The 13,249-nt window shown below is 36.0% G+C and overlaps 1 protein-coding gene across 11 annotated transcripts in view; it reads left to right on the top strand.

The window, feature by feature from the left end:
- Positions 1 to 13,249, top strand: part of SCMH1 (Scm polycomb group protein homolog 1) — a 187,336-nt gene that overhangs the window by 51,480 nt on the left and 122,607 nt on the right. For 6 of the 11 annotated variants that reach the window (XM_060140371.1, XM_060140366.1, XM_060140372.1 and 3 more), the window contains exons 3-4: positions 5,141 to 5,209; positions 5,649 to 5,672. In XM_060140371.1, the coding sequence (XP_059996354.1) occupies positions 5,141 to 5,209; positions 5,649 to 5,672 (93 nt within the window). Of the gene's footprint in view, positions 1 to 706; positions 837 to 5,140; positions 5,210 to 5,648; positions 5,673 to 6,575; positions 6,774 to 13,249 lie in introns of those variants that run through there. The other 5 variants (XM_060140370.1, XM_060140374.1, XM_060140368.1 and 2 more) reach the window with 3 other exon arrangements.

Below are 13,249 nucleotides of genomic sequence, written 5' to 3' on the forward strand. Positions count from 1 at the left end.
GATTAGGATTTCAATATACAAATTTGCGGGGGTGGTATGTAATTCAGTTTATAACGCCGTGTTAATGTATTTTTAGTATCTTTTGATTTTTTGGCCTAACCTGGTTAGTTGGAAATTTGGTATTCGCATGGGACCAAATGTGGCAAATATCTGTATTTTTTATTTCTTTTTTTTTTTTTACATCTTTATTGGAGTATAATTGCTTTACAATGGTGTGTTAGTTTCTGCTTTATAGCAAAGTGAATCAGTTATACATATACATATGTTCCCATATCTCTTCCCTCTTGCGTCTCCCTCCCTCCCACCCTCCCTATCCCACCCCTCCAGGCGGTCACAAAGCACCAAGCAGATCTCCCTGTGCTATGCGGCTGCTTCCCACTAGCTATCTACCTTACATTTGGTAGTGTATATATGTCCATGCCTCTCTTGCGCTTTGTCATATCTTACCCTTCCCCCTCCCCATATCCTCAAGTCCATTCTCAAATATCTATATTTTTTATTTCTGTGAATATTGAGGCTTAGTTCAATTTAACCTGTGGTACTTAGCATAAAGTACTATCCAACCCTGAGATATTCTAATAAGCAAAAACATTATATCTAAATGTCCTACTTTTCTTATAATGTAGTCCAATTTGTTAGTACCAGTAAAGTCTCAGTCCTTTACAGGGTAATAAGTGTCCCCCTTCCTCCCACCCCCATTTTACAGATGGAGAAATTAACATACAGAGAAACTGACTTGTCAGAGGTCAGAGCAAGGTATTGGTGGATCCAGGGGTAAATCCCAAACCTCTTAACTCCCTGACCAGTTTTTAGTCCATTGACTATGCAACCTAGCGGTAAGTATATTTTTACCCCATCCTGGAGGTAAGGGGGTGAAGAGACTTGGCAAGGAGTGAATTTAAGGAATTCCTCACTACTAATTATGTCACTCGTTATCTTTTTCTTTTAACCATGATGTCTTTTTTGTCATTAGCATCAGTTTTCAAGGTTGTGAGAGGAGGTTGGAAGTTTTGCTTTTTAAATACCTAAAAATATTTCTATAACAGTTCAGCCAGACTAGAGATTATTATTAAGAAAGGAAAGAAAGGAAAACTTATTATTTAATGAATTTGTTCTCTGTGTTAGGCACTGTGCTAGACATTTTGTATTATATTTCTTAAATGTCATTAAAACTTGTCATTTCTGGAAGGTATGCATTCTTGCCTTTTTTTATAGTCACTTTTTTACTAGTATTAGTTGAATTTAGTAGAAAACTACCTTACAAACGTCAGGGTTTAGATTCTAAATAAAATTTTAGTATTGTAGAAACTAAGAACCTTATCAGAAATCTTTAAAGATAAGATCTCTTTATGTTTAAGCACAGTTTTCTAGTTTGTTGTGTCTTAACCCTTACTTGGTTTTTACTTAGGTGGGATGACTTGTTTTGTCTGAGATTAAATCAAGCTTGCTCTTCCACTTGACACAAAATCATATTTTCTGTAAAGCCTTTTCTTCTACCTCTACATCTGAAATAGTTAGAATTCTTTTAATTACTAAGCAGGTTGAACAACCAAGCCATGTGGAAAACAACGGTTTAATGAGCCTCCAGAACCAAGATCCCATGAGCCATTAGTGTATTCTCTCCTCCATCCCTCACCTCTGCTTCTTGCCCATTGGCTTCTTGCTTGTAGATCTGCTTTCTCAGATATAGTAAAAATTATAGCCACTGACACTGACCACATTTCACTTTTCTTATCATACACGTGGCATGCCTTCAGCTGCAGCCACATTGAACTACAGTTGGACAACATGGCACTGTCCAATAGTAATACAATGTAAGTCACATATGTAATTTAGATTTTTCTAATAGCCACATTGCAAAAGGTGAAAAAATAAGGGGGGATTTAATTTTAGTAATATATTTTATTTAATCTACTATATCTAAAATACTATTTTGACATGTAACCAATATAAAAATACATAATGAGCTATTTTGTATTCCCTTTTTAATACTCAGTCTTCAGAATCTGGTATATGTTTTACAGTTACGGTAAATGTCAATTCAGACACTAAAGTTTTATCAGAAATACTTGATCCGTATTTAGATTTCAAAAAAATCTATCGTTGAAAAACTAGATTCTCATACCCAGTTTTGTTCCAAACACACTTAAAAAATTTTCCCAATAACTGCACCAAATGTCAATTTTTGAATTTAAGTTAATAAAAATTAAAGGAAAATTAAATTTACTTCCTTAATGACACTAGCCACATTTCAAGTGCTCAGCAGCTGCATATGGCGAGTGGCTACCATGTTGGACAGAGCAGGTCTGACATAGTGTTTCACGGCATCATTTCTTTCCTTACCTAAAATAATTATGAAAAATTTTAAACACAAATTCAGTTATGATACCCTAATATCTTTTGTCTCTGTCAGCAATTTTTAAGCCTGATCAAGTTTGTAATCTTTATTCATGATTTAGAGAAGAACAAACATTAACAGTTTACTAGAAAGACTGGCGACATCAAACCAGGAGAAAATGCAAACACTTGGAGTGGGACACTGGCCAGTGTGACTAGAGTGTAGTGGAAAAGGGAAAAGTCATAACAGACAAGATCACAGAAATGGCAGTAGCCAGATCCTGCCTAGCTTTGTAAGGTACCCTTCACTCAGTGGGAAGTTATTTGAGGTCCTTAAGCAGATAAATGACATTATCTGTCGTGTGTTTTAAAATGCTCACTCTGACTTTTCTGTGGAGAATAGGTTGGAATAGGGCAAGAGTAGAAGCAGGAATACAAGTTAGCAGGCTGTTGTAACAGTCCAGGTAAGAGATAATAGTGACTTAAACTAGAGTGTGAGTGGTGAAATTAAGAGCAGTGGATGGATTTGGGATATGGCCCGACAGAAACTACTGATGGATTGAATTTGAGTGTAGAGGAAATAGAGACATCAAGGATAATTTCAAGGATTTTTAGCTTGAGGAGCTAGGTGATGGAGATGCCATCTCCTGGTTTGGGGAAGACAAAAAGGAGAACAGCTTGGCAAGAGATAGGGTTCTGTTTCAGCCATGTTAAATTTGAAATATCTGATTGATAACCATGTAGAGGTGGCCTAAAGGTAGTTGTACATATATGTTAAGCGTAGAATTCCAAGAAGAGGCCAGTGCTGTAAATATGAATTTGGAAGAAATCACAGTGGAGTGGTGAGCAGTAAAACCCTATTTGAATGAAGACATAATGTGAGTAAGCGAGGAGGCAATAACTTATTGCCTTTAAGACGACTCTTAATTTCCCATGAAGGAGAGCAGAGAAATTGAAAGATATAGCAGGAAGCATATAAGTGGAATTAAGAGAAGGTTGGGCGAGAGCATGTTTGTTTGGGGTTTTTGTGTGTTTGTTTTGATAGGAGATGATGGAGCAGTAAGAATACTGATGCAAACGCTCTGTTAGAAGTGAAATACTTGCAAAGTCCTTAAGAGGATGAGAGGAAATGGGATCTGGAGAAAAATTGTAGGGTGGACTGTTGATTAAAAACAGAGACGCTTCATCCACAGCAGCAGAAGAAAAATCAGAAAGAATGATGAATAAGTAGATTCATTCCTTCACCAGATATTAACTGAGCACCTGCTTCTATACTATGCTTGGGGATATACCACTAAACAAGATCAAGTCTGAATCTTCCTGAAATGAATGGCATATAGAAGGTTCATATTATTTTTGTTTTCTCAGTGAACGCTGAATTAACGTCATCCCCTAAGAGTGAAGGTGAAGGAGGGAATATTTGTAGCATGAGGAGAGAGAAAAATATATGAATTTATTTTTTTGGAGAGGAGAAAAGCAAACATAGTAGGGAAATGTGGCTTGATTTCTGGACAGTGTTAAGTAAGTAGCATTTGAGAATTGTAGCCATGAGTTTAAGGTGAGACCAGTAAGCTTGCACTTGTTTTTCTTTAGCACTCGTGAGCTATTGGACTAGGCATGATATAGGTGGATAAGTGGTTTTAACCAGAGATAGGGTTGAGGCTTTACTAGGCAAGTTTCACAAAAAAAAAAAGAGGTGGGAAGGAGTTAAGAGTATTTGCCATGGAGTGATTTTAGTGAGGAACCATGGAAACTGAGCTGGGTAAGAAGAGAAGTGAAAACATGATGGGTAAATAATGGTGAGAAAGTGGTGGGGTCAGTAGGTGAATCTAAATTTTCAAACAAGGAAAAGGTATGGCAGTAATATATACTCTGTATAGAAAATTTGAAAATATTTGAGGTTAGAAAGGGGAGAAAAACAGTACCACCATCCAAAGATAACCATTTGTTTATATTTGCTGTGTTTACTTCTGGTTTTTTTTCCTGGTGATAACTTTTTAGGGTTGTGTTAAGTTTGCTAGACCTTCCATAACAAAGGCTACAGATTGGGTCATTTAAACAACAGAAATTTATTTTCTTAAAGTTCTGGAGGCTACACGTCCAAGATCAAGGTTCAGCAGGGTTGGTTTTTTCTCCTTGGCTTGTAAATGTCTGTCTTCTCCCTATATCTTCACATAGTCTTTTCTCTATCATTGTCTCTGTCCAAATTTCCTCTTCTTATGAGGACACCAGTCATATTGGATTAGGGCCCACCCTAAATTTAGATCTCATTTTAACTTAATTACTTCTTTATAGACCCTACCTCCAAATACAGTCACGTTCTGAGGTACTGAGGAATGAGAACTTCAATATGAATTTTGGGGGGGACACAATTCAGTCCGTAACATAGGCGTTGTTTGGTTTCAGTTTTTTACATAATTGTGATGATTCCTTGAATATAATTTTTGATCCCATATTTTACCAGATAATGTTATAACTTAAACATTTTCCCATTTTATTGTTTAGGCTTTGTAAAAATGTAACAGCTGCAAAATACTTTGTCAAGTGACAAATGTATTGCAATATCCTAATCAGTCTTCTGTTTTGAACATTTAGGTGCCCCCTCCACCCCAATTTTTTTGTTATTATAAACAATATTAAAGCTTTTTAAATAAAACCTCTTTTTGTATTTTGGATTATTTCCTTAGACTAGAATCTCAGAAGTTGATTATTTTATCAAAAACTATTGCAACATACTGCTGAATTGGAGAAGTATTGAATCTTGTACTTTCTTTCTACATGACTGTTTTCTCTCTTCCTGCAGTAATAGACTGGAATGATGTTAGAAAACATAAATATGGTCACCTATCAGAGTCAGCATCCCAATATCAAGGTAAGAATAAATCTATTTAGCATGGAAAAATTTAATTTGACATCTCTTACCATAAAACCTTTGTTTTTAGAGGTCTGAGTGTACCAAGAACTCACTGGTTAAAGCAAATATAGTTTGTAGAGGTACCTGTCAAACGCAATATGCTTTGTGTTGAGCGTGAAATCAGGAAATTTAGATTCTGAGTCCAGGCAATCTCAAATTAGCTTCATAGCTTTAAGAACAGTTGTTTATCCTCTCTGGATTTCCATCGTTTTTAAGAGTAAGGCAGAATTGGGTGGTGTACTTCCATAACTACTAGTAATGAACTGAGTATCTTTTAAAATGAGAGAATTGAACTACACAAACTCTCAAGCCCTATTTTACCCCAGAACTTCACTGTTCTGTCATTTTGGTGTGTTTGTCATGATGACTTATGCTGTAACATTTTTTTCTTTAATAGAAGCTACTGACATCCTGGAGCTAGGTAAGATTTTTTTTTGTGTGTTTCTGTTAAATATGGGGAATTACTAAGCCAGGGATTAGATTGTAACTAGGTAAAGAATTCCATGTGTCTCTGTCTCATGAACTAGTGAATCCTGTGCTCTTGTCTGCCTAATGAGCCCACATAATTCATCTTTGCTGTCATGACAAACTCTCCTTATCAGGAGGCCACAGGCCACGCTAACAAAAAGGGAGAGAGGTGGTTAATTACATGAGTACAAGAAGGAATGGGAACTGAACCAAACTGGAAGTTACTTCTTAATTCACTAAATCCAGAGCTAAAACAAACCCCCATTGTCCATAAATCAGAATTTGTTGGGATTTTCCCAAAAGAAATTATTCATGAGATATATTGAACTGAAATTAAACCTAAAGATTTTCTAAATTTTTTAACTACATAAAAACTGAAATATTAAAATATCAAACAACAGGAGTCAGACTGATACTGCATTTGGTTTTCATCCCTGAATAGTGTACTTCCGCACTAGGATTTTAGAAATGAAACTAATATTAATATTTCTCAATCAGCTTTCAGGGTTCCTATATAAATGTCAGTCTTAACTTCTTAGAGTCCTTTAAAATTCTGCATGTTCCTTAAATATTAATATCCTGATACCTTCATTAACTTTTGTTGAAGTATTGTTATATATTTTGTTATTGCAACTTCCTGTGTTCAGCCCTATTATTATCATTTTCTGTTTGCTCCCTCTTTCCTTTCCTTCCAGTAACATATTACTTTCATTGCCCACTGACAAAGAAGGTAACGTAAAGTAGTAGAACACTAGACAAGGAAAGCCAACTTTGCCACTTAGTAACTTTGTGACACTAATCCTTGGTTTTCTGATTTGTAAATGGGGATAATAATCCCATTCTACCTACTTCACAGGGTTGTTAAGAAGATTACATGAGCTAATGGATGTGAAAACATCTTAAAAACCCTCAAATACTTTTCAACTTTGGAGGATTATTATTTTCATTTGTTCAGCGACTATCCTCAGACTTTAAGTCAAATCTTGTGACATTCTTTGAAGTGAAGCATTCTATGAATATGAGCTGAAGAAATGAATGAAATGAAATAATGCAGGTAAAGGGCCTGACACTTGATAAACAATAAATGATAGTCACTTTTTATAATTCCTTAAAACTTTCCTCAAGCTTTCTAAGGTACTGGTGTGTGGTAAAAAGCATGGACATAAGAATCAGACAGGCCTTGGTTCAAATTCCTTTTCCCCACTTACCAGTTTTGTGACTTCAGGAAAGATGCTTAATCTTTCTGAGCCTAAATAAAACCCATCTTACTTAAACCTACTTTTCAGGTTATACTTAACAGGGGAAATATTGAACATAGTATGGCATGGTGCAGGCAAACAGAAGGCACTCAGTGATAGCTGCTGCTGTTTTGGGGTTTGTTGCTAATGTGAACGATAATAACAATTCTAGTTCAGTGACATTTAAGGTATGTTGTGAACAACATATTCTGTTGACAGGGAATTGTGAAAAGTGGATACTCAATTCAACATGAAGTACATAAAGTGATACTAAAATTTGAAAGTATGTTTTTCCTTGTGAGAGTAGAGGTAGCACAGCCAGGCATAGCCTCTGGTAAATTAATCTTGCATATTTCATTTTGTCCATCAAGCATAGAGAGTAGTCCCAAATACCAAACTGAAAGAAAATTCAGTAGATTTTTAGAATCTCAGAGTTTGGAAGAGGCCTTAAAATAATCCAACTTGACTCAACATTTCAAAATCCAGCATTTTGTGTTTCTTGTAAAATGTCTTGTCTTAAACTCCCCAAGCAACTCACTTCATATTTAGACAGATATTTATTGGGCCAAAATCTGTTTCTTTGTCAATTCTATTAGTCCTTCTTATAACTTTTAGAGCCTTACGGTATAGGTTTAGCTGGTTTTTCACTCACTGGCCTCTAGTTATTTGAAAGCAGCTCTAAGGACTGCTTTCTCACTGCCACTCTGTTACTTTTCCTAGTTCAAGCAACCATCACCTCATACCTAGATTATTAGAAAATCTTCCTAACTAGTCTTCTGCCTGCAGCCTTACCCTCCTCGAATCCGTTCTTCACACTGCAGACAGAGTGACTCCTCCCACAAACCCTTTTGTGCTTCCTCTTCTCAGTAGTGTAGTATATGAGACTCTCCGAAACCTGAACACTGCTCTTATCGACAACCTCTTTTCTAAACTGTCTTTATCTACCCAGTAGCCATACCAAAAGATTCAGGTTTAGAACTGCTTTTTCTCACTTCGGGGCCTCCATACATGCTTTTCTCTCTGTCTGAAACAACAACAAAAGAATTCCCTCTCTCTTTGGCTGACTCCCCGCATATCCTTTTACACTTTAACCAGAAGCTTAGCGGTTACTTCCTGTGGGAATCCTTCCACAAACCCTCCTATAGCACACTCCATCTCCAAGGGTAGCACTTACCCCAGTTTATTACAGTCGGCTGTTTAATCTCTATCCCTCAATAGATTGAAGCTCTATGAGGGCAAGAACAGTATTTTGATCATGGTTGTATCTCCAGCACAGTGCTTTGATACACAATATAAATATTTGTTGGATGGATGGATGAGACTTTGCTTTCTTATTCACGCTAAATGTTCATTATTCCTTCAGCTGGTCCTCATGTGACATGGTTTTGTGTCTCTTCATCACTTAGGTCACCATTTAGGCTTTGCTTTGTTCTATCCCTCTCGAAGTATAGCTCCCAGAACATTTAATTTCCCAGGTGTGATGTGATGTTACTCGTCCAGAAAAGAGTAGGACTATTACTGGTTTGCTTCTTTTCATTCACTCACTTTTCAAACTTTTATGGCGCCTCTATTAAGTTTCAGGCACTGGGTTAAACAGTGAAGATTTTTTAAAGTTCATAAAAGATATCCTCAATCCATAAAGACCTTACATAAATAATTATGATAACATGATGTAGAGAGTATGGAAATAAAAGTGTGAATAGGATGTTATAAGAGATTGGGAATGGTGGGATTTGTTTTGGGAAGACAGGTAAAGTAAAAATTCTTTTTTTGGCTTGGTGTTTTATCTTTAGATGATCCATTAAAAAACGTCAGGCTATTGAACTAAAAGGCCTATGGACCGTGTTTTAAGGATGAACTACTGTATATCTTATAAACTTAGCTTTGGACATTTTAGGATAACTGGGTTTTGTTAGTGCTGGTTATGCCAAAACTATAATCATTTGAAAGTGCCAAGAAAACCTAGGGTTGAGGGTTATGAAAAGGACTTGCTCTATTTAAATTGATTGTAAAATTATATGAAACAAAGTGCTCCTGGTGCTGGAAGAGAGTAACTGATGAGAGGAACAGAAAACAGAGTCTAGAAATAGATCCAAGTGTATATAAGAAATTAATGTATAATCAAGGTGACATTTCAAATCCGTGGGGAGAAGATGATTTGTTCAATAAGTGAATTTGAAGCACATTTATTGAACAAAAGTGAAAAGGAAAGCTGTATCTTTGCCTCATTTGTCTCACAAAATAAATTCCAAATAGATCAAACATTTAAATGTAAAAAAATGAAACTTTAGAAATCCTAGAAGAAAACATGGGTTACTATTTTTATAATACTGAAGTGAGGAAAGCATGATATGAAATCAAGAAGTCATAAAATAAAAGACTGAGAAATTTAAGGGCAAATCCTATCAGACTGAGACAAGGGTCTTCAACATATATGACAAAGGACTAATATATCTTCAATCTACAAAGAACTCTTAGAATCTGTGAGAAAACAAAAGAATACCTCAGTGAAAAATGGCAAAAACAATATAAACTAATAAGGCTAAAAAGATCTTCAACTGTATTAGTAGTCAAAGAATTGCAAATATAAGTGTAACAGTGTTTTGTTTTTGCACTGATAAGATTATCAAAATTATAGAAATTGTTAAAACAGTTTTAGCAAGGATATAAGAAACATACTCTGATGCACTATTGGTAGGAATTCTGTTGTATCAAAACATAAAATATGCATACTCTTTGACCATTAATCCCACTCTTAGGAATTTGCCCTAAGGACATAATCTTAAAGATGTTAACGATATGTACACAAAGGTGCACATCAAAAATTAGAAAACAGTGGGGCTTCCCTGGTGGCGCAGTGGTTGAGAGTCCGCCTGCCGATGCAGGGGACACGGGTTCGTGCCCCGGTCTGGGAAGATCCCACATGCCATGGAGCGGCTGGGCCCGTGAGCCATGGCCGCTGAGCCTGTGAGTCCGGAGCCTGTGCTCCGCAACGTACGGCAAAAAAAAAAAAAAAAAAAATTAGAAAACACTTAAATGACCATCAATAGTATTTAACAAATACTTTTGTTATGTAAATTATAGTGCACATAAACAATGGACCACTTTTCAGGCAGTAATCTTGGAGTCCAATTTCTGATCTAAAGACTATGATTGTCTTTACTGCTCTTAAGAATTTGGGTTCCACACTTTAGGTGGAACAAAGTAGAGTTCTTGTAGAGGAATGTGGACAGAACAATAGCCAGCATGAATGGAGGTGCCTGACATAACCATGTTAAATTAGGAGCAGTTGAGGGATTTGGGACATATTTAGGGGATTAGATATATTATGTCTAGGACCAGTGGGTAAAGGTTAGAAGATGGCAGACTTTGGCTGATTCTGACGGTTAAAAATCTATCCATTTGTGCTATTGAACCATAGCCAAATAATGAGTTTCTCATCATTGGAATTATTTAAGCAGAGGCTAGAGGGACCATTCACATCTCAGCTTTTATATCACCTCATCAAGATGCCTTTCTTGACCATCCTGCTTAAAACAGCACACACACTCTCTTTTTCCCTCTTACCTTGCTTTATTTTTTCTTTATTTGAAAAGGGCCAGAAACTGTACAGTTATTATCTGGTGTCCCTCTTACCTTCTGGACCAATTGAATTGTATTTATTTATTCATTTATTGTCTCTCTTCCCCTTTACAATGTAAGCTCCATGTGGGCAGAGATTTTGGCTGTTTTGTTCTTCACTGTATCACCTGTGCCTAGAACTGGGCTTGGCATATAGTAGTAGTTGCACAATAAATATGTGTTGAATGAGTGAATATTAGAGAAAGGGATTAATGCGTTCAGCTGGTGGATCTCTTGTGCTTTACATTTTAGGGGACTTCTAATTTTTTAAGGTACTTCTATGCAGCTTGTAAGTCTCCTCAGGCAGGGATCTTATTTCCTAATAATAAATGTAACTATCATGTGGTATGTTTGTTATAGTTTATAAAACACTTTCATAAGCATTATTCAGCCATCCAAAGAGATGACTGGCTTTCTCTCATCTGTAAGGTGTCAGCTCAGATGTTTCCTGTGTAGAGCATCTGTCCATAACTTCACCACCTGAGAGGGTTCCCAGTCTCTATCTGTCACATCACATTATTTTATTTCCTTCAAGTACTTATCACTTATTACCTTATTTAGTTGTTTGTGTATTAATTGTGCCTCATCATGCACCAGAATGTAAATTCCATGAGGGTAGGGACCTCCTGCCTTATCCTAGCACTTAGAAAAAGTGTCCGGCACATAGAGGATACTCAAACATCAGTTGAATGAATAATTGAAATCACTCTGTAAATTATAAAATATCAGTTAATAATGTTAATCTTCACAATAATCCTTGACCCAAGTATGGATTAGATTTCCCTGTTCTGCATTCTCAGGGCAACCTGTACTACCTCATTAACTTAAATTTATCATAATTGTGCCAGATTCTTTGTGTTATTATTTATTTAATACTACTGTGTATCTCTAAACTGCAGGCTCCATGAATTTCGGAACCATGTCTATCTTGTTCCCCTAACATTTAACACAGTGCTTTTGCACTTAGAAGGAGTTTAATAAATATTTATTGAATGAATGAGTGTGTGTACAATCTTGTGGGATATTGTCTCTGTCTTTCAGATGAGTAAACTGATGCTTGGAAGGATTAAGTAATTTATTCAAGATGGTTAGTTATAGAAACAAGACTTTAACCAGCATCTTCTGACTCTCAATATCATTCTTTCAATTACACTATTAGTTTCTAGGCATAGAAGTTAATCAGTACTACGTAGGGAGCCTTTGAAAATACAGATTCTCAGACCACACTCAGAGACTACTGAATGAGGACCTCTGAAGATGGGTCTCAGAACTGTATTTAAAGAAAAATTATTTAGGATATTTTGATGGTAAGTAGCATTTGAGAATCAATATTATATCTTAGGGGTTGGCAAACAACTATTTGGGGGCCAAATGCAACCCACTGCCAGTTTTTATAAATAAAGTTTTAGTGGAATGCAGTCATGCTCATTCAATTACATATTGTCTATGGCTGTTTTCATGCTGCAACGTACAGGTTGAGTATTTGTGACAGAGACTGAATGGCCCAAAAAGCATAAAATTTTTTCTGTCTGCCCTTTAAAGAAAATTTGCCAACCCCTGATCTATATTTTATTGCCTGTCCTATTTCTTTTGTGATATTTCAGTGCTTGGTGATGTGGTAGACATGTTTGGCTTCATTATGGGACACTATAATAGGTGCTCAGATATTCTTATTGAGTCAATAAAAATTATTTGGCAATTTACCTGATAATAAGGGACTAAGCTATAAATAGCCTAAGCAATCAAATTTAAGAAAAGTACTAATCTAGGTATGGTTCAAGCAAGTGAACCCTCAACAGGGGGTGAACTGCTTTTAACAAAGAGATTCCTTTTCATTCAGTTGGTAATAGGGTGCTCCCTAAATGGTAGAAGATGTGAGATTTCTTACCTATATAATAGGGATTGGTTTCCATAATTGATATGTGTAATAGAGAACTATAATTCATACCCTAATTATTTTGGTATCCCGATGCTGCTATAATTCCTAAAGCCAAAGTCTTTTGGATGCTTTTGGTCAGAACGCAAACTTATACAAGCAACCCAGGACTGACCAAACCTCTTCCTGCACTTTCCTTATACAGTAGCTGTTACCCACATGTAGGTATTTAAATTTAAATTAAAATTAAATAACATTTAAAATTTAATTCCTCACTCACACTAGCCACATTTCAAGTGTTCAGTAGTGACATGTGTCTAGTGGCTACCTTATTGGTCAGCACAGATACAGAACATTTCTATTATCACAGGTTTTAGTGGGCAGTGCTGCTATAGATGCCAGAGTTCAAGAGCTTCAGTCTAGTCAAACCCAAGACTTACTATTTGACTTATTTATTTGTAAGAATGGAAAAATAATTTTTAATGTTTTCTTTTTCTAACAGCCAATAGTGATGAAAGTATTCAGTCTTTGCTTTAGAGCCATCTCAGCTAAGAGCAAACGCTTTATTAAATTCTGATAAGCTCTTTAATCTTGACTCCAGGAAATACCCATCTCATTTACCCTATGGGCTAACTGTCTATTCAAGATGATTAATCATTGGCGAGTGCATGAAATAGTTCAGAACTGACTGTGATTTCTGGCCAAATCTATTTGGCTTGGTTAGGATGGTGGGAAAGGAACCAGTTTTAAAACAGAAGCTATAAAGTCAATAGAGTATAAAGTCTTGGCATCATC

The sequence above is a fragment of the Lagenorhynchus albirostris genome, chromosome 2, assembly GCF_949774975.1.
Source record: "Lagenorhynchus albirostris chromosome 2, mLagAlb1.1, whole genome shotgun sequence".
NCBI lineage: Eukaryota > Metazoa > Chordata > Mammalia > Artiodactyla > Delphinidae > Lagenorhynchus > Lagenorhynchus albirostris.